General features: G+C 44.4%; 1 protein-coding gene across 7 annotated transcripts in view; it reads right to left on the bottom strand.

Annotated features, from left to right (window-relative positions):
• SMOC1 (SPARC related modular calcium binding 1) overlaps window positions 1-21,355 on the bottom strand; it is a 176,753-nt gene that overhangs the window by 29,256 nt on the left and 126,142 nt on the right. For 5 of the 7 annotated variants that reach the window (XM_049898536.1, XM_049898540.1, XM_049898542.1 and 2 more), the window contains exons 6-7: window positions 16,791-16,880; window positions 14,707-14,787 (exon numbers count right to left, since the gene is read on the bottom strand). In XM_049898536.1, coding sequence (XP_049754493.1) covers window positions 14,707-14,787; window positions 16,791-16,880 — 171 coding nt within the window. The remainder of the gene's footprint in view (window positions 1-14,706; window positions 14,788-16,790; window positions 16,881-21,355) is intronic. The other 2 variants (XM_049898537.1, XM_049898543.1) reach the window with 1 other exon arrangement.

The following is a 21,355-nucleotide window of genomic DNA, read 5'->3' as shown; positions in this document are numbered from 1 at the left end:
ATGAATAGTTTAAGTTTCACTCACAATGCTCTAACTGACTAAGAAACAAAACAAAAAAGTGCCATCTGGAAGAAATGAGACCACAGTCCATCCCTTGCCACCAGGAAACACACAGCCCTCTCTACCACCAAATTCCTGTAGTCCCAGAGCAAAGCATGACTGACGTGAACTTGGGAGAGGGCAGGAAGGGAGACAGGAGAAAGACTAGGCAGAACCAGACAAACATAAGCTGTCTTCAGGCCCAGGGCACGGGTTCTTATGCATTCAGCCAAGACAGGCACAGCGTGGAGAGCAGCTCTGTCTGCTATGACTAACCCATGCCTCCTTCCATCTCAGTTACTTGTGGTAACTAGGAGCAAAGGAGACCATGGATAACTTAAATTCTCAGCTAATCCCCAATCTTGATTTTAGCCCAGAGTTTATCCTTTTATCCTGCCAACCTTTACTTCTCCATCATCTTTTTCTTTCTTCTTTTTTAACAAAAATGGCCAAAAAACATAAACATTAGAAGATTTGAGTTTCAGCTCCTTGGGCTGGGTTTTCTTTGTGGTTGCAGACTTCCAGAGGAAAAACTACTAAGGAAGGAACAAATAGAAAAGCAAAAACCCTGGATAACCTAACACCTAAGCACCTTCTGAAAACGTTGTCAGGAGGTACCAATGGGCCAGACATGCCATGAACTTTCTGGAGAAAGAGCATGGGAACCTCACAGTTGTGGAGGCAGGAGGGGATATGAGGGAGAGAAGCAGCAGTCAGAGAAGGGCCATATGAAAAGTGAATCACGAAAAAAGCCCAGTCTAACAGAGAAGAACACACAGAAGAACTGAGAAGAGTCACTGGTCAAAAACAATGTGTATTGGGAATATGCCTCAATGAATGACACAACCTCCCCAGAGAAGAAACCAGAAGCTCTCTAGTGGGGGCTCAGCTGGTAATTAAGGGCAGCTACTCTTTTTTTACTCAGGACGTTCTGACAGTTTCTTATACTACAGAACAAGGGAGTGGGAGCCAGCAAGGCTAAGAACAATATTCTGAGAGTGGAGGGTGTTCCTGGAGAGTTGCACCTGAAGAAGGAACAGGAATAACACATGATGTTAGGATTCACGAAGAGGATGCAAAGAAGGTCAAGAACTTTTATGGACCCAGCTCTTGCACAGACTGTTCCTGACTGGGTGCTGTGTGCTAGCACCGTGTCAGGCACTGGAGAGGCCAAAAAAGTTCTGAGATGTAGCAAGCAGGACAAACTAGCAACGAGATATGAACCTGCTCTCATTGAAGCCCTTTCTCAACCCCCGAAGCTTTCCCTGGGGGCTCCAACCCACAGTGAAGTGTTGCTCTGCTGAATCTAAAACTCGGTATCTGTTCCCCTTATGGACCGCTTGGTACTCTAACTTAAGCTCCTTGAGAACAAGGACTTTGTCATATTCTTTCTGATCCTTCACCACACTCATCCCTGGCCCCTAGCTCCTTATTCATAGGAGAGCCATAGAATCTCAAGTTTAAGGGATCCATAAAGAGCATTTAAGTGGGTATTGGTAGTTCAGTGGTAGAATTCTCACCTCCCACATGGGAGACCGAGGTTCAATTCCTAGCCAATGCACCTCATGTATAGCCACTGCCCATCTATCTGTCAGTGGAGGCTTGCGTGTTGCTATGATGCTCAGTGGTTTTCAGCAGAGCTTCCAGACTAAGACAGACTAGAAAGAAATGCCTGATCTACTACCAAAAATCAGCCAATGAAACCTCCATGGATCACAGTGGTCTAATTTGCCACCATTTATGGAGGTGGCACAGGACTGGGCAGTTTTTGTTCTGTTGTGCATGAGGTCACCAGAAGTTGGGGGCCAACTCAATGGCAGCTAACAACAACAAAGAGTAACTAGTTCAAAAACCTCTCTATTGCTTGAATCCTCACACACCACCTCGTGCCGTTGAAGCCTGACACTCCAGAGATGGGGCTGCCCACAGCTGAGTAAATGCCACACTGAGGATATGAGACCACAGAGGCCGAAAAAAGATCTGTTCCCTTGACTCGTCCTGGGAAAGAGCTACACTCAACCCTCAGACTATCAAGCATTGGATTTTCTTAGGGGAAAATCAATAAAAAGTTACTCAGCCTGAAAAAGGAGGAGTTTATTTATGTTCCACTGCAAAGGAATCATCCCTCTGAGCCAAGAATATTAAGGAAAATACTCACACTGTGTCACCTATAATCACACTGAAACCCCTTCAGATACCTCACACCCACCTAGCCCCTTATCAAAAATGAATGAAACGCTAAAAGATAACCCAAAACAACAAAGCATGTGTTAAAAACAACCTTTCTAAATCACAACATGAAATTCCAGAGGCGTAAGAAATCGCATGGCTCCCATCTCAGTGTTGGCTGGGTCAGTGTGAGCGTGTGGTATCAGGATGGTTCCAGAACGCCTGGGTGGCTGGGAATCTGGCCGGGGAAAGAGCTGCAGAAGCAAAAGTGAGGAAAGGTAGGACCAAGTTTTAAGTAACTGACTTTAGTGTTTGTGAAGGCCCAGCACGAGGCCTGGAGATGTGGAGCTGCAGGGGACGGGGTTCTGCTGGAGACCAGAGTCTTAAGGAGTGATTTATGGTATATCACCGAGCAGGCCCTTTTTGTTTATTTAGCCACATGGGGTCTTAGCACCTATGGTTTCAAGCCAGCTATGTGAATAGATTATTTTTCTTCCTTGTGTACTTTGCACTTTTTCACAGGAGGGGCTAAGTGGCCCCTAGAGGATCATTTTCCAAGCACCATTTGCTGAGCTGACTCTGCCCATCATGCCCATCATTGAGCTGCCATTTGCCCATTGGCAGTTCCCAAATCTCAACATCCATGTGACTGAAAGCCATCCAAGGGCTCCAAGGACACCTGAAGAGGAGAGGAACCCACAGAACCAGGACTCAGGGTTCCTTTAAGAACAGATGGCAGACAACAGGCCCAGAAAAGAGGAATACCAGAGGAAAAGCCCTTCCAGGGTGGGGAAGAAACAAAACTCACTGCCAAATAGAACAAATTCAACCCCTGAAATTGTGCTCAGGTGTATACCTGGTTAGAGGTGGGGTGGGAAGAATAGAAGCAGAATTTACACAATTTTAAATTGATCACCTCTTCCATTGGAATGGGATTCCCCCTTGCCTCCACAGAATAGGCATCAACATGAAGTGGAAAAAGATACATCATCAACCAATCTTAACCTGCAAGGGGACTGACTACCTTGGTCCACTTCTCTGGAGGGGGGCACCTCTCTGATTACCAACTGACTGAGAGAAAATGTTGCTCCTTATTTCCAGTCCCAGACAGAGTAAGAATGGTATAAAAGCTCAGTTGGATGGCTGTTCCCAAATCCCAGGAGTTTAGGGCAGTCAGAAGGAAGATGTCCCAGGAACTGGAGTGGAGGATGGATGGTGGTGGGGGGGGTGGAAGGATAGGGATACCTGGGCTTCCTTGGGAAGGCTGAAGGTGACAGTAAGCATCTATCACTCGTGCTCCTGTACATTCTAGCCATTAGTCTCATGGAAGTCAACAATAGTTGGAAACAGTAGAGCACGGTGATCAGGAACGCGGGCTTTGGAGTCAGATGGATCAGGCTCTACCAAGATTTAGCTCTGTGACCTTGGGAAGTTTACTTAAGCTCTCTAAGCCCCAGGTTCCTTACCTGTGAAAGTAGGGTGCTATGCATTGAATTGTGTCCCCCCAAAATATGTGTTGTAAATACTGACCCCTTTGCCTGTGGATATAATCCGATTTAAGAATAGAGTTTTCTTTGTTACGTTAATGAGGACATTATCAGTGTAGGGTGTATCTTAAGGCAATCACTTTTGAGATATAGAAAAGATCAGATTAAGTACACATGCAAGGAAACACAGATAAGGGAAGATAGATGCTATGCCACATGAAGGCTGCCAAGGAACCAAATAACAAAAGCTGAAAAGAGACAAGGATCTTCCCCCAGAGCTGACAGAGAGAAAAGGGTTTCTCCTAAAGCCAGTACCCTGGATTTGGACTTCTAGCCTCTTGAACTGTGAGAAAATACGTTTACGTTCATTAAAACCACCCACTTGTGGTATTTCTGCTACAGCAGCACTAAGAGATTAAGACATAGGATTAACAATAGTGCATACTTCATAGAGTCATTATGACAATTAAATGCAATAGTATATGTAAAGAGTTTAATGCAGTGCCTGGCCTATAGTAAGGGTTTGGTCAATGGTAACTGCTATTATTATTGAAACGACTCGATGGCACTAGTTTTTTTTTTTTTTTTTTTTAGTCTAAGGTCAAGTGTCTTCCACAAACATGGAGTAAATATGGTCTCCCTGACCTATCCCCGTGAATGACTAATCTCCTCAGCTGGACTGCAGTGGCTGCCCAAAGGCAGGGTAACGGAAACAGTCTGCCCTCAATATAGGAGACAAGGGTTTAAATTAAGAGATAATATCATAAGAGTCAGCCAGCTTTTTATGATCACCATACCAATAATTGAAAACAACGTTGGTGCTGAAATAGTCCACCCTATTGGGGCCGATCACACCCACTGCCCCCTCTCTTTGGTACAACACTGCCAATCAGCTACTTCCTTAGATTTTCCTGGTACATCTTCCCTTGGCCCCCGTAGCACCAAGTAGAGATCTTAGCACATAATAGTTGTTAATGGGCCTGTGACCCTGGACAGGCCCTTAACTACCCGGTCCTTCTGTTTTGTCATTTAAAATGAAAGGTGGTACTGGATGATCTCCCATTCTTCCCTTCTGACAGGCCACCATCTTACAGGTAGACAGGCTCAGGTCCACTCCCCAGCTCAGAGGCCTGACCCGAACCCAGGCACCCCGGAAGGGGCAAAGCCAAAGGCAAGGCTGCTCATGCTTCCAGGTTCTCCCTTCTGACATTCCACGGTGCTGCTGTATGGCCTGTGAGTCACACCCAGCCTGCCATGTCTCAGAGGCCTCATCTTCACTGCAAAACTGCCGATGCCTATCCCACACCCTTGACACTGGCTGACAGCAGCGACTCCCAGGAATGTTTTCAAGAGGCCTGTAAATAGGACATGTTGCTGGAATGAAGTGTCACAGTGAGGAGGTGTAAGGGAAAATGACAAACCAAGCAGCCTTCCTAAATAGCTTCCCTCTGCAGAACCTAAAATGACCATTCATGGTTCACCATGGTCTGCAGTGGTGACCACGTCCTGTCTCACACAGACAAATGGACCCAGTTCCAACAGGGTGGAGGAGAACAAGATATAAATTCTACAGAGGACATTTCTTCTATGATGGATTGTCTCAATATAGCATGTGGGCGCTTTTTAAAAACTTTTTCCCCAAAGTATCACTGACTCACATCCACTCAGATTTTAGAAAAGGTCCCATCTCAATTGACTCATGCTGTTAAATGAGCTGATACAACCCTCCCACCAAAAAGAATATGAAATGTTTCACACTATTTTTGCAGGGACAAATATTGAGAGGTGATAAGCTACCTCTTTTCTCCTTTTTCTCAGTAAATTTGTTGACCTTGATCTGACAGACTTTGGACCTTAAAGAGCAAAAGCTAGTAAATCAAAATTCAGGAAAGATGAGAGATAGGGCACAGGCAAGGGAGGAATGTGGAAGACATGTTTTAAAATTTGTCAAAATAAAATATCAGGACCTCACTCTTTCTCCCAGCAAAGCCTAATACCGCATGTTTGAGTGTGTTTATAAGCTGTAGGCCCTGCCTACTTCCAAAGTCACTTTACAAATAAACACAGAGTGAGGACCTTCAGTGCAAACAGAGGCCATACCTAACTTCCAGCAAATTGGGATGAGCCAATTACAAGACCTTGGCAGGGCATTTGATTTCAGTTTTTTAGCAGCATGGGCCTAAAGGAAAATATTAGGACACTAGGTTTTGTCATCAAACAACAAAAAGCATATAAACTCACCTAGAAAAACAAAACCTTTGCTGGTCTAGCAAGTCTTGCAAGTCCCAGAGGCTGGATCATACAGCCACACCCCCCACACCACCACCAGCCCTCCGTCTTCCAAGCAGACTACGTGGGATGAAGGAGCAGATTAACCAGGAAGGCTATTTTTAAAGCGAGGTAAAAATGGACTGTTGGGCTAGGCTCTCTGGTGCCTCCAAGAGTGTTTACTGCTCCTTTCATCAAAGAGAAAACTTGACAAAGAGCAAGGCCTTTGTCACTATGGAGAAAGCCATTGAGCTGACCACCAATCCCCGTCCCCAGCTCTCTCTTCTCACTGGCCATGACTGACCATGGCACCTGCATATGACAGACGGAAAGTCACCCAGAAGGCCAGTTATAGAAATAAACATCGAGTGTTTATTTTTATATAGATATTTTAAACGCACAGAAGCCCAGACCCATCCTCCGCTGCTAACGTTAGTGGATTACTCATTCTTCCTTCCAATCGCGTCATGTGCGAGGTTCCAGGTGGCTGTGGAGTATTTGCTTACAACGGCTACCGCTGGTTTCCCTGAGAGCTGTTTATTTTTCCAGGCCTCAGGTCATTACATCACCCCGTGGTTTCTAGGCAGGCCAAGAGTGCTGGTTTGGGGGACAGGGGACCCAACCAAGAGGTACTGTTACCTCAGTGACCCCAAATCTCAACTGCAGCAGCTATCCCCAACAGGAATTACCAGATGAGTCAGGAGCAATCCAAAATGCAGCCAAGGGGTCCAAAGTAGGCCTGGAAGAGCAACACTCTGACACTGGCAGGTAAGGTTGGGTAAGGATGCTTTGAACAGTTACCTCTGACAAGTACAGTGACTTGGGCAAACAAGCACCCTCATGCACAAAGAGACGGGGGCGTTTTCATGGTAAAACTTATAAGAAATGCATTTCCACTTATGTCCATGCTGGTAGCTCTATCTACAGTGGATCAGAGTTACTCAGGGATTGCTCCATCATTGGTGCCGGTCAAAGAGGCAAAGGAGCAAAGGCAAGATCCTTCTAGACTGAACCCACAGGGCCTGGTTCTAGAGCCTTCTTGAAGTCCCTGATCAGATTATGAAAGAAGTTAACTAGAAAAAATGAAGATAAAAGAAAGAAGGAGATGGAGAAGGAAGGGAAGTCAAACTACTCCACAAAAGGCTACTAGAGTTAACTTAGCCACCCTGAAGCAGAAGAAAACGGGGCTTTGGACCTTGGGAGTATTAGAAAAGAGTTAAGGCTCCCTAGACCATCTTTCCTGAGAGATAGTGTTTCCCCATAAAGAAAGCACAGAATTTTGTCATACAGAAAACAAAAAAAGACTTTTAGAAATCACAGGTGTAGAAAAAGTCTCTATACACTAAATTTAGAAGTCCTAAGGGAATAGGGGAATGGGGGAGCCCTGGTGGTGCAGTGGTTAAGAGTTCGGCTACTAACCTAAAGGTCGACAGTTCAAATTTACCAACCGCTCCTTAGAAACCCTGTGGAGCAGTTCTACTCAAGCCTATAGGGTCGCTATGAGTCGGAATCAACTCGATGGCAACGGGTTTGGTTTCTTTTGTTTGTGATGGAATGGGACAGAGTAGATGAAGCTGAATTCTTGTCTTTATTTAATCTCTTTACCCTCTACTTTCCTCTTCTAGAAAATGTAGATGATTAAAAAAAAATTAACTCTAGGAAATGTTAAGAAATGTCTTGGTAGTTAGTCCCTGATACAAAATGCTCAGCAAGAGTTCCCAGTTCCTTATAAAAGCAGAACAGAGTCTCTGGTCAACACTCATCTATGAGAAGATGTCTGCTCTCAAGCTCTAGGGTGTTAGCTGGCCAGGTACACCATCTGCCAGAATGTAAAAAGAATCCCTCCACCCAACCAGGTGTAATGAAGCAGAGAATCAAAGAGAAGACCAAAAAAGCAAGCCTGTCGATGCTGAACCTGCCACGTACTCAAAGGCAACACTGACTATGGTGAACACATGACAAAGCCTTAAAAACAAGGAACAGACCCTCCAGGAGGAGAGTAGGAGACAGGATAAGTCTGCAGGCATATGTGTCATGTTATTGCAAAACTTCAGCTGCCCAGTGGAACCTTTCCAACAACAACAGTCCCCAGGCCAGAAAACAAACCTGGCGTCACAGGGTCTGAGTGTGAAAGAAGGATGTTTGGGGTGTAAAAGAAACTGGGACGGGATTTCAGCCTCTCTCAGAGACAGCTGAGAAGAAGACCTCTCACCCAGAAAAGCTTCTCAGAGTCCACTTCAGCCTTTCCAGAGATGTGGCCTGAACCTCACCTGAGCCCAGGATCTCTAGTCAAACTCTAATGGGAAACTATCCCAGGTGCTTGACACAGAGGGGCCTACCGGTACCAGAGCGAGCTGCACAGACCTCAGTTATCATTAAAGTTTGACTTCTCATTACAGCAAAGGAGATGACATGTGATAAGTGCCTCATACAAGTGCCTAGCACAATACATGAAGATAGTCCATCAAGAGTAGCCATTGTTGGATTGGGCTGGACAATGGGTTGGAGAGGGATGCTGGTGAGGAGTGAGCTTCTTGGATCAGGTGGACACTTGAGACTAGGTTGGCATCTCCTGCCTGGAGGGGAGTATGAGGGTGGAGGGGGTTAGAAGCTGGCGAAATGGACACGGAAAGACAGAGTGGAGGGAGAGAGCAGGCTGTCTCATTAGGGGGAGAGTAATTGGGAGTGTGTAGCAAGGTGCATATGGGTTTTTGTGTGAGACACTGACTTGATTTGTAAACTTTCACTTAAAGCACAATAAAAATTATTTTTAAAAAGAAATAATAATAAAAAAAAGAGTAGCCATTGTTCAGGGATCACAATAGAGGGTCCCAGACAGGGCTGGAGGAAAATGTAGAACAAAATTCTAACTCACAAAAAAAAGACCAGATTTGCTGGCCTGACAGAGACTGGAGAAACCCTTAGAATATGGCCCCCAGACACCCTCTTAGCTCAGTAATGAAGCCATTCCTGAGGTTCACCCTTCAGCCAAAGATTAGACAGGCCCATAAAACAAAACAAGACTAAAGGGGCACACCAGCCCAGGGGCAAGAACTAGATGGCAGGAGGAGACAACAAAGCTGGTAAAAGGGAATCCGAGGTTGGGAAGGGAGGTGTTGATATGTTGTGGGGTTGCTGACCAATGATATAAAACAATATGTATACTGTGTAGTGAGAAAATAGTTTATTCTGTAAACTTTCATCTAAAGTACAAGAAATAAAAAAAAAGTGATGAAAAGAAAAAAAAGGTAGTCATTGTTTTGCAATCGTTTAAGGTACATAGCAGGTGACATTTTATATACATCGTTGAATCCTCACAAAAATCATGCAAGACACCAATAATAATAAGGAAGCTAAATAACTTTCTAAAGGTCATCCAGCCTCTCAGTGAGAAGCTAACATTGGAAGCTAGTTCTATGAGCTTGTCCGATACCAAAACTCATGCTTTTGCTATTACATGGTTTATGTTTTCTTTATCCAAAAGATTCCTTATCTTTCTGCCTATGAAAGCCAAATCTCAGGATGCTTCCTTTGCAACCCATTTAAAAAGTAAGCACTAGAACAGGACATTAAAGGTGGGCAAAGTACTGTGTTCATGTGAAATGATGAAGAACTATGTGAGGCTGCCTAAAGACTTCTTAGACTGATGCAGACTTACCTGGGCACGTCACAAAACATCTCAGGAGGCACAGCCCCTGTTTCTGCTTGGACTATGAGGAGTTGTTAGCTGCTATGGAGTTGGCCCCATCTCATGGTAACCCCATGTACAATGGAATGAAACACTGCCCAGTTCTGTACTATCCCCATAATTGGCTGCAGATTGCACTGTTGTAGTGGGGGGGGGGGGGGGGTCTTGCTCATGTTTTTTTTTTATATATAATTTTTATTGTGCTTTAAGTGAAAGTTTACAAATCAAGTCAGTCTCTCACACAAAAACCCATATACACCTTGCTACACACTCCCAATTACTCTCCCCCTAATGAGACAGCCTGCTCTCTCCCTCCACTCTCTCTTTTCGCGTCCTTTTCGCCAGCTTCTAACCCCCTCCACTACTCATCTCCCCTCCAGGCAGGAGATGCCAACATAGTCTCAAGTGTCCACCTGATCCAAGAAGCTCACTCCTCACCAGCATCCCTCTCCAACCCATTATCCAGTCCAATCCATGTCTGAAGAGTTAGCTTCGGGAATGGTTCCTGTTCTGGGCCAACAGAAGGTCTGGGGGCCATGACCACTGGGGTCCTTCTAGTCTCAGTCAGACCATTAAGTCTGGTCTTATGAGAATTTGGGGTCTGCATCCCACTGCTCTCCTGCTCCCTCAGGGGTTCTCTGTTGTGTTCCCTGTCAGGGCAGTCATCGGTTGTAGCCTGGCACCATCTAGTTCTTCTGGTCTCAGGATGATGTAGACTCTGGTTCGTGTGGCCCTTTCTGTCTCTTGGGCTCATAATTGCCTTGTGTCCTTGGTGTTCTTCATTCTTTGATCCAGGTGGGCTGAGACCAATTGATTCATCTTAGATGGACGCTTGCTAGCGTTTAAGACCCCAGGCGCCACTCTTCAAAGTGGGATGCAGAATGTTTTGTTAATAGATTTTATTATGCCAGTTGACTTAGATGTCCCCTGAAACCATGGTCCCCAGACCCCTACCCCTGCTACACTGGCCTTCGAAGCATTCAGTTTATTCAGGAAACTTCTTTGCCTTTGGTTTAGTCCAATTGTTGCTCATGTTTTTTGACCCTCTCGTAGACTAGGTATTTTCCTGGCCAGATAACTTAGGCTTTGCAGGCTAGATGGTCTCTGTCATAGCTATTCAACTCTACTAGTGTCGTGTGGAAGCATCCATTGGTCATACGTAAATGAATGGGATGGCTGTGTTCCAATAAAGCTTTATTTACAAAAGCAGGTGGCTGGCCAGATTTGGCTGGTGAGTCATAATTTGTCAACCCTGTTATACGTTTTTGTGGCACTGTGTCCTCAACACATAACCACCAAGAAGATTAATAGACACTCTGCCAGAATTATTGGTAGATCCTGATAGAGAAAGTCCTAGTTCATAAGGAAATTCCTAAGGTGCCAATTCCTGACCATTATCCCAGGCCTCAGTTTCTCTAAGGGATCCTTTAGCTCTCCCCTAACTATCCTGTCCTATACACTAACTTTACAGACATGACTGGGGCCAACCACAGCAGAATAAAGGTATCTTGGTCACTCCAACTAAAGGAAGGTGGTTGGACCTGCCAGAAACCATTTCTCAACATGATCCTATACTCATTCTATTAGAAACCATATAAGAAAAGTGGGAAGGGAAAGCAGAAGAACTAGAGTGGAAGCAAAGGCCATCACCTGACTTGACATCAGCTCTCTATTACACTCACAGATTATAGCCCCAAAAGACAGGCATTCTACCCTCAAGGATAACTGGTTTTCTCCAGCCCCGCCACTTACTAGCTGTACAACCCAGGACACGTTATGTCCTCTCTGTATGTCTTGCTTTCTTCATCTGTAGGATGGGACACTAATGATAATACTTATCCCATAGGGTTCTGATAAATTTGAAATGAGATAACACATGTACAGGACCTGACACAGACTAGCTGTTATGACAATGATAATTCTTATTTTACTTCTGATAATGATGATTGTCTTAGTCCTTGGCTTTAGATGCACCATTTTCCTAGTCCATCCGAGTGGCGACTCCACCCTTAGAAACACCGGAGGCCATGGCTCCACCCTTTCAAACCCCAGAGGTCATGACCATACCTTTTGAGACTGAGGCAGCTCAGCTTCCTGTGTTCCTTGTCTGTTCAGTGTCTGCTTCCTGGTTCCTTGGCCTCTCGGCCTCTCAGGCTTCACTGCCCACATTTACCCTGCTGGGGCAAGTGTTTCAAAGCTCTGTAGCTCCACCGATAAGTGCCATCAGGCACCATACTCTGCCAGTAAACTTCAACTGGGAGACACTCAGCTCTCTTGCTCCATGGGTTAGCAAGCCTAGCTCTACCGATAAGTACTCAGAGGTACCCCACTCTACCAGGAAGCCTCCTGCACACAGGCACTCAGCTCTCTCACTCCATGGGTCGGCTCCAATGCTGTCTCGTGCTGGTCTCTTGGTTCTGCCACTGCCATTTCTCTGCCACTTCTGGTTCTCTGTCATTATTGAACCTCTGCTGCTGCTTCTCACCATCTGTGTCATCTCCAGCATAACAGGTTTCTTCATTTCCTTCTGAGTCCTTTATCCTTCACAGTTTCAAAACTGTTTCCACATTTTAGGTAACTTTTAGAGCAGCACCCCACTCCTGGTACCAAATTCTGTCTTAGTCATCTAGTACTGCTCTAACAGAAATACCACAAGTAGATGGCTTTAACAAAGAGAAATTAATTCTCTCACAGTCTAGCTGGCTACAAGTCCAAATTCAGGGCATCAGCTCCAGCGGAAGGCTTTCTCTGTCAGCTCTAGAGGAAGATCCATGTCATCAGTCTTCCTTTGGTCTAGAAGCTTCTCTGAGCAGGAACCTCAGGTCCAAAGGACATGCTCTGCACCCAGCACTGATTTCTTGGTAGTATGAGGTTCCCATGTCTCTCTGCTCACTTTTCTCTTTTATATCTCAAAAGAGATTGGCTTAAGACACTATCTAATCTTGTAGATCTCACCAATATAGCTGCCACTAATCCACCTCATTACATCATATGATGGGATTTACAACACACAGTGAAATCACACCAGATGACAAAATGGTAGACCAGCATACAATACTGGGAATCATAACCTAGCCAAGTTGACAGATATTCTGGGGGGACACAATTCAATCTATGACAATGATGATGGTGATGATGATGACTTCTCTTCCTTCCCCAAAACAATCAATCACATTGAGCTATAATGCCCCTGCAGTAAAAGACTAGCAATAACGCCTTCACCCTCACAGAATTTATAATCTAGGTAGAGAAATTAGGCACTGGTAGGCGAAAAAGAAATTCAAGGAAGTAAATGCTAAATGCCAATTTAGACAAAAGGTACTGTAGAATTTCAGAGAAAGATTACCTCACACCTACCACTTGGGCACAGAATGAGAATTAACCCTTTCATTGGGACCTTGCAGACCTGCCAGGAACTCAAGGAATAGGGAGACTATTTCCAGATGTCACTTCCAGCGCCAGTGCTACAGGTACCAAAACTAGTTATCATGTTTGTCTACCAGTGAGGGGAGGTCCTAAGAGAAATCTTGCCCAATTGATGTTTTTGCTTATGGTGACAATCATAAATTCTTTCCTAATTGAAGAATTCTCACTATAAGCAGTATAATTAATATTTCTATTGTTTCTACCAATAATAAACACATGTACTTACAACTTATCATGCATTTACTATTTATCATTAGCCAGGCATTGATTAAGTGCCATGCAGACATTAAATCAGTTAACCTTTAAATCACAACCCTTTGAGGGAGAGTTCACGATCCCATTTTACAAATGAGAATTGAAGCTCAGGGAGATTGTTCAACTTGATTAGGGTCACTTACTAATTGTAGGAGCCAAGATGTGAACCCAGATTTCTCTAATTCTAAAGTGTGTGCTTTAACCATTGCACTGTGCCATCAAAGCTCTGGCACAAGGGAGTTCATATGGTCTCCTTTCCACCTCACCATCCCATACTTTCAGCTTTTATCAAACAGGGAACCAAAACACACGGAGAGGTACTGACCAGCCCAAGCCACAGAGAAACTCAACAGATGCTGGATGGAGTCACCTCTTGGTATAAATCACTCTGTGTACTCTAGCCCCATACTACCACCTTTAGGACAGTATTACCATACAGATAAATATAAAGAGGTCCGAGTATAGCACATTCATCAATTAATGACCATGTACCTTTTTTTATAGCCCTTTTTACCTATAAAGGAAAGATACGGCTAAATTCAACAACCAGGCATAAATTATACAGAGTAACTCTTCTCACAATAAAGTCTTATGCTGAAAGAAGGATGATCCTTCCGGATAGAGATACAGATTGAGTTTGTAAAACATTTTCCTGTTGATGGACATGAACTTTGGTCTTACTAATGATAAATGAACTCTACAAATAAATCCTACAAATCTGATCACCCTTCAAAAATTATCCCATTTCTACAATGGATTCAGCCAATGCCAAAACCTGACCACTCACAACCAAAACCAGTTGCCTATGAGTCAATTCTGATTCATTGCAACCCCCTGAGTGTCAGAATAAAACTGTGCATGCTCCATACGGTTTTCAATGGTTGATTTTTCAGAAATAGATTGGCAGGCCTTTTTTCCAAGTGCCTCTGAAAGGACTCGAACCTTCAACATTTTAGTTAGTAGCCTCCAAAAAAACAGAGCAGGAAAAAAACATAACCAAGCACTTATTTACAGCTTTTAAAGCACATAGAACAAAGTCTCATCAAGTCTGAAGTCCAATTTCTCTATGCCATTCATTCTTTTAAATTCTTCTACGTGGCATGTAGAAAGTAAATTAAAATATTAAAACATACCGTCAAAAATATTGTTAGCTAAAAGGATCAACTACTCATGAAATATGATCCCTAAGATAACAATTCAAGAAAATTAAAGGTGGAAGGGATTAATTCACATAACTTCTTTTTGCAGCTGTAGAAATTGAGAACCAGATACATCACATGACTTGCCCCAGCCCAGACAGGGGGAGTCCTGGAGCAACCCTAGAGCAGCCATGGATGGATCAGGTACGTATATAATCCAAGGAAGATTATTTACCTGAACTTCTTACATTGGTGTTGTTCAGCTTAGAGTCCTTGATTACCAAGTGCTTAATCCAGAGAGTTGGGGCTGTGATTTCTGAAGAGAAAAAGAAAGAGAAAATAAAGTCTGGGCAAAGAGAGGACGCGACTTGGAGTGTAACCTCTAGGTCTTTTTTTAATAGCTTTTCTAAAAGCCTGGGGCATCTAAATCCTGAGAATTCAGCTTCCTCCCTCATTCCATACCCACCTTGTCCCAACATCCTCTCCCTTCCTTACAATGGAAGCTCCTTTCCGTTTCAACTCATAGGAGCCAACTAGCTCCTCCTAGGCCAGGATGCCGAGTGGTCAGAGTCCAGAGGCACTGAGCCACTCCATCCAGGAATAAAAATATTATCCCAGGAGGTGAGGAACACGGACCATGCCAAGTCTCTCTCAGCTGCTTCCCTGGGAGAAGATTTAAAGGGGATAAATCAACAAACGAGCGCCAAACAAACCACAGAGACCATTTTAAAGGAAATGGCTGAGCCACAGCAGATTTCAGCTCACTGAGACTCTGCTCCACAAGAGAAAAAAAGTAATGGGTCTAATCCATTGTTTGTTTCCCTTTCTAATGGTTCCTCATTGAACAAAGGCTGAACTCTTCCATCCAGAGAGCTCCAGGGAGCCTCCAGGTCTCTCCAAGGTGTGGCTCACTCAGTGGACAAGTAGTGTGGGAATCCCAGATTACCCTGAATACACCGTAAAATGACAAGATCTTCAATGGGGGTGCTAGGAAGGCCCCATTTGACTCCCCACATGATTCCCAGGGCCCTGGACTTGCCATCAATCCAGGACCTTTAAGAATCATGGAAACATTTGAACGCCTATGCATAAACACACATACGTTCCACCAAACGAGCCACATTTAAATCCTTCTTCCAGAGCTGAGCCCATGCTAGAGACATCCCTAGCCACAGTGCCAACCAATGGTGTGATCCCTTTTAATTCCTCTGTCTCACTGTCCAGGAGATGGGCCAGGCCTGTATATACTCAGCTGACAGCTGCTAAACTTTTCTTGCATGTTGCACTGAGAACTGAATCTCATTCTCAGACTTTCTAGAAACTGTGCTGTGCTAAGCTTCCTTCTCCTCCTCACAGGAGCCTGCAGTACTCAGCAAAGTACACTGAGGAATATAGGGCCTGAGTAGCTCACACATGGAATGGAGGCCAACTTCTACACACCATGCTCCTCCTCTCTGCTCCCCATACCTCGCCGGACATGGACATACAGATTCTGTCTTGCCACCAGACCACTTTACTTCTCTTGGCCTGGAATTTCACCTCTCCCAAATGTCTTGACTCAACTCTCCAGGTCCCTGTAACCTAGCCAAACCAGCCCCACCGGCCAATCTCTTTCCTTGCTACTTTCCTAACTGTATCACATACCCACCACCTTCCCTCCTTCGGTCACACTAGTTGCTCTACCTGGAACACCCTGATTCTACCCCTCCACTTTCAAGATCCAGTGCAGTGCCATCTCTTCACACAATCTTTTCCCAGACCACTCTGACACCTTTCTTCCATAAATGTCCATTATACTAAAAATTGAGACCACATAATTTAACCCATAAAGCTCTCTAATAGTTGCATCTGTCTTGAGCGCAAAGGCTTACATTTCTTCTATTTCTGTCATCCCCCAGCATACTGCTAGCCACCAAGAAGGTACTCAGAAGTGCTGACGTATTTGCTGCAGGGACACTGCTTGCCTGACTTCCTCTCTCAGCCATGACTCCTTGGTCTTGTCAACTCAAAGTATCTGTCCAGGCTATGTTATTATTGGACATCAGGAGACAGGGGAGAACAGAAGACCTATGTTATTGTTGGACACCAGGAAGCCTGGGGAGAACAGAAGACCTTTCCAGAAGTGGAGAGTGTACCAGTTCCTTGGAGGATTTGCTTTTTATTAAAGAAAAAAAGTTAAAACAACCCAGCTGAAACTGGGAAAAATTGAAATTAAAAAAGAAAAAATAAGAAAGCTTAAACAAACATCCAAAGGAAAGACCTTTTCCAAATCTGAAAATGGGTGGGAGAATAAGAGTCAGGAGTAACCCAAGAGCTTACCATCTCCATCGAAGACCGGCTGAGTTTCCATTGTGGGTGTCGGCTTAGATCCATCATCTGAATTGAGGGTTAGAAAGAATCGAAAAGAGACTACCATTATTGAGGTAAATACTATCTACTCTCCAGCACTGTTGAATGGTTGGGGTTTGCACATGGCCCGGCCAAGTCCCAATGAAGAGAGCAAAGAAAAAAAAAAAAAAGGAAGAAGAAAAAAAAAAAACAAAACCACGCACAAGAAGGAAAGGATGCCCTCAGAGAGACAGCAATAGGGAGACACATCCAGGTGTGTGCTGGCCATCCCCAGGCAGGGACTCTTTCTTGTGAATCTGAGTATGACACATGGCGCTGCCATCCCTGTTCCTCCCATAGCAAAGCTGGGCAGCTACCTTCCTGAGCAGCCCTGCATTTGGCCAGGCATGATAGGGCAAAGACAGCACACCTTATGGCATCTAGTTCTGGTATTCTCTGATTCTTCCTGGCCTCTTCTGACAGGCACTAGCTCAGAACCTATCTCAGAGGTCCTGAGTTAAAAGCTTGAAGAGAACAAGAGACCTTGGCACTATTCCCTTCCAAACTCTTAGTTATTTCTTCATCCTCATTGAAGGGGGATGAGAAGGCAGCAGGAAGGAACATTTTCTCTCCAGCTGCAGTGCAGTGAATTACTTAACATGGCCCTTCTAGCCAGAGTCTGTGACTCACGTACAATGATTGGGTGGGACAATGCAAATAAAGTGCTCATGGCCCATCAAGGGCATTGGACAACTTGTTGCTAATGCAAATAAGGTGTATGGAACCCTAACAAAGGGATTGGTCAGTTTTGCCATCCTGCTCGGCTTAAAGGGAGACACACAGAGAGAGAAGGAGGAGCTCTAACACAAAGACAGAGAGAGACAGCAGTGCTGCAATAGCAAAAGGGATAGTGGCATGAGACAGCAGGAACCAGGAGACCAGCGCCAGAGGGCTGCAGTGGGTCCCATGGAGCTAGGAGCTGTAACACTTGCCTGAGAAGGCCCCAAGCAGGGCCTAGCGACAGAGGGGAGAAGGAGGTGTCCTGATCAAGAACTATATCCTGAGTTGTTCCTGTTACTTCTGAGTAGTTCCTGATTCCGAGTTCTACCCTGTTACTTCCCTAATAAACCACTTAACTGTAAGTACAGTTCATGAATTTGTGAGACGTTGCAGCAAATTACGGAACCTAAAGACTGGAGGAAGAGTACTGAGGGTTGGGGGAGTAGCTGATGTTAGAGATGATGGAGTGGTACAGTGGCTTGGAAAAGTTAGACATTTGGGATATCTTTAACCTCTGCCTCATAAGAACCAGCTCTGTGCTGATCCTTATAAAAGAAATTATACATTTACCACCACACTGAAATCAAAAGAATTAGGAAATCCTTACAATATTTTTAACTGTGAAATAGCATGCACCCAGCTCCCAGTAAGAGGTGGCGGTAAACAAAATTGGAGGGGACATGGGAAACTGCAGAAATCACCCTGGATTTGCTTGGAAACCTCTAACACAGGTGATGGGAACAGAGTTCCCAGTAACGTAGTCCTAATGCTTATCATTCTAGTGGCGCTGGCAGCTCTCTCTGTACAGCGAGAACCTGCAAAGGTCAGGAGTTAGTGCAGGCTTTGTTTATCTACCTGCCAGGACTCTGAGTTATTTTCATCAAAGCTCCCAAAACCTTAGCTTCAATCAGCGTCCCTCAGCTTTTTTCCAATTGTCCCCTAAAAAGCCTTTTTGAAAGGCTAATGAAACTTTAATAACACAGACTGTATATGTTTATGTACTTACTGTATTTATTATCTTGCTCTATATGTAAAAAGACTTATTTTCGCCCACTTGGTGAAAGCTGGAAGCAGGTCTCTTCATCTGCACTGAAAATGCGTGGTTAGAGATTTCTCTCTGTTCTCTCCCTCGGGTCAGGTAGGGGAAGGAAGCATAATGGTTCAGATGTTTTGATGATTACACCTTCCCTCTCTTCCCCAGACTCCAGAGGTCTGTCAGAACTGAACACTACATTCTCCAAGCAGTCATTGTTTATAGGGAACCCAAGTTCTCAGATAGTCTCTTAGATGACTGTCGGATCGTCACCAATAATAACACTCCACCGTTTGGAGCTCCCACTATCGTTGGCCAACTTCTTATGGTGGAGGGAGAAAGAATACAGGTTCCCAATTCCTCTCTTACACCAACATCCCAGCCCTGGGATCTTAAGATTGAAGGGCTATGTAGACCTTAAACACTTGCTGTAGGCTGAAGCCAGCAACCTGACAGTTGTGTGACACCTGACCCTGTTATTATCCTCATTGCAACACCAAGACCAAACTCCCACAGGGGCCACAGCAATCCCGAGCCATTTCACAATAGGCAGACACCGAATGCTGAGGAGTGACATCCAGCAGGAAGAGATGAGCAGCTATGCTGGATATCTTATTTGCCTCAAACTGGAGTCCAAAACAGGAATCGTTGGATGCCAAACTGTGTAAGTTTGATCTGGAAGTCATTGAGGAAGTATAAACACAGAACAGAGGCACACAATGTCATTTTTTTAAATAGCATCACTTCCCCTGACCCTATTAACACCTCTTTCCATTGAATTCAGCGAGCCACTGAATGAAGTCTTTTGGCAGCTGCTATGCACATTTGGTTGCTCCTGCCAGATGCAGGGTTCACAGTCTAAATAGCCCAGCACTGTGTACTCAGTCCCTCCACCCAGGGTAGCTTCATTTTAGGAGCCTTATGTACTAACAAAGGGAAAGTGAGAAATCAAGCATTCCCAGAGTGACAAAGGTGAGAATCCAAGTACAAAATGGCTTAAGTAATATTTTAATATTCATTGTATACATTAAAGCCCTCCCATTTTATAAGTGCTGTATCTCTCTCTCTGGAGCAGGATAACTGAAAACATTCTGTTTCTTTCTCCTGTCATCCAGATGAGAGTCCAACTGCCCATCTGGTCCAGCGATCAGTAAAGAAGGTCTAGGCTCAAGGAGAGCAGGAGGGTGTGGAAGTTTTGCACGTCTGCAGATCGTGGACCTCCATGGATTGCCCAGATGCCAGCACAGAGCATGAAGCCAAGTACAGATAGTGATTCTCCCTGCAGGGTAGGGTCACTGAGGGTGAGGAGATACAGCTGCACTTCCATGAGGGAGGCTCCAGCTGAGAATCTTTATGAAGTGAGAAAAGACAAGGCGCCTGCTGCCAGGAGAGCCACCTGCAAGACCTAGCATGCCCAAAGGCTGGGAAGGCAAGCCAAAGCCAACAGTACCCTCTGACCATCATCTCCGGGCACCTGGGCACCTGGTTTCTGACCCGGCAAATAAGCGCACCCTTCTACCAAGCAGAGGTCCAAGGCTTGGGTCCAACGTCCACATCAATTCTGCTTCTGTGCCAGCCTTGGCGCGACACCAGGCCCCACACTGGGCCCTGGGGAGAGAATAAAGCATATACAAAAGTCCCTGGCCACCCAGTTTCAAGTTGGGGTCACAGTTCAGATGTAGGCTCTATATCCAACAAGTGGGGTGACCTGAACTCCTAACTTTACTTCTCTGGGCAGCAATGCCCTCTTCTAAAATGAGAGACACCTGCTTGGGAGACAGCCTCAGGACCCTGCATAGATGGAAAAAACTTTCAAGGTCTATGAAAGGAGTTATAATACCCAAGTGTTAAATCATCTCATCCAATTGTTTACTTTTAAAATTGGATTTGCAAAATTAAAATCCTATCAATTTTTTTTAAAATAAGGTGAACTTTACAACTCAATAAGTAGACAAACAATCCAGTTAAAAAATGGGCACAGTATTTTAAAAGATATTTTACCAAAGATATATGAATGGCAAATAAATGCATGAGAAGAAGCTCATTGGGAAAATGCAAATTAAAACCACAATGAGAGGCCGCTACAGACCCAAAAGAATGGCTAAAATCAAAAAGACAGACAAAACCAAGTGTTGGCAAAGACATGGAGAAACAGAAACATTCATGAATTGCTAATGGGAACGTAAGATTGTGCAGCCACTTTGGAAATTAGTTTGGCAGTTTCTTTAAAAAAAATAAACATAAACTTACCATCCAACCCAGAAATTCCACTCCTAGGAATCTACTCAAGAGAAATGAAAACATATCCACACAAAGACATATATATGTATAACAACAGCAGCATTATGCATAATAGCCCCGAACTGGAAACAATGCAAATGCCAGTCCACTGATGAATGGATAAACAAATAGTGGTATATCCATATAATGGAATACAATTCAGCAATTTAAATGAATGAATTACTAATACATGTGTCAACACAGATGAACCTCAAAAAACATTGTGTTAAGTGAAAGAAGCCAGATGTCTAGAAAAGGTGAATCTACAAAGATAGCAAGATTATTTGTGGTTTTCTGGGGCTTGGGATAGAAGTCGGGTTTAACCGTAAATGGGCACAAGGTCTCTTTTGGGGGATGATGGAAATGTGTTAAAATTGAATTCTGGTAATGGTTACACAACTCTGGAAGTTTATTACACTCATTGAATTGTACACTTACAATGGATGAATTTTATGGTATGTAA

Source organism: Elephas maximus, chromosome 10, assembly GCF_024166365.1.
Source record: "Elephas maximus indicus isolate mEleMax1 chromosome 10, mEleMax1 primary haplotype, whole genome shotgun sequence".
Lineage (NCBI taxonomy): Eukaryota > Metazoa > Chordata > Mammalia > Proboscidea > Elephantidae > Elephas > Elephas maximus.
The sequence above is the reverse complement of the archived record's forward strand: the minus strand, read 5'-3'. Positions and strand labels throughout refer to the sequence as shown.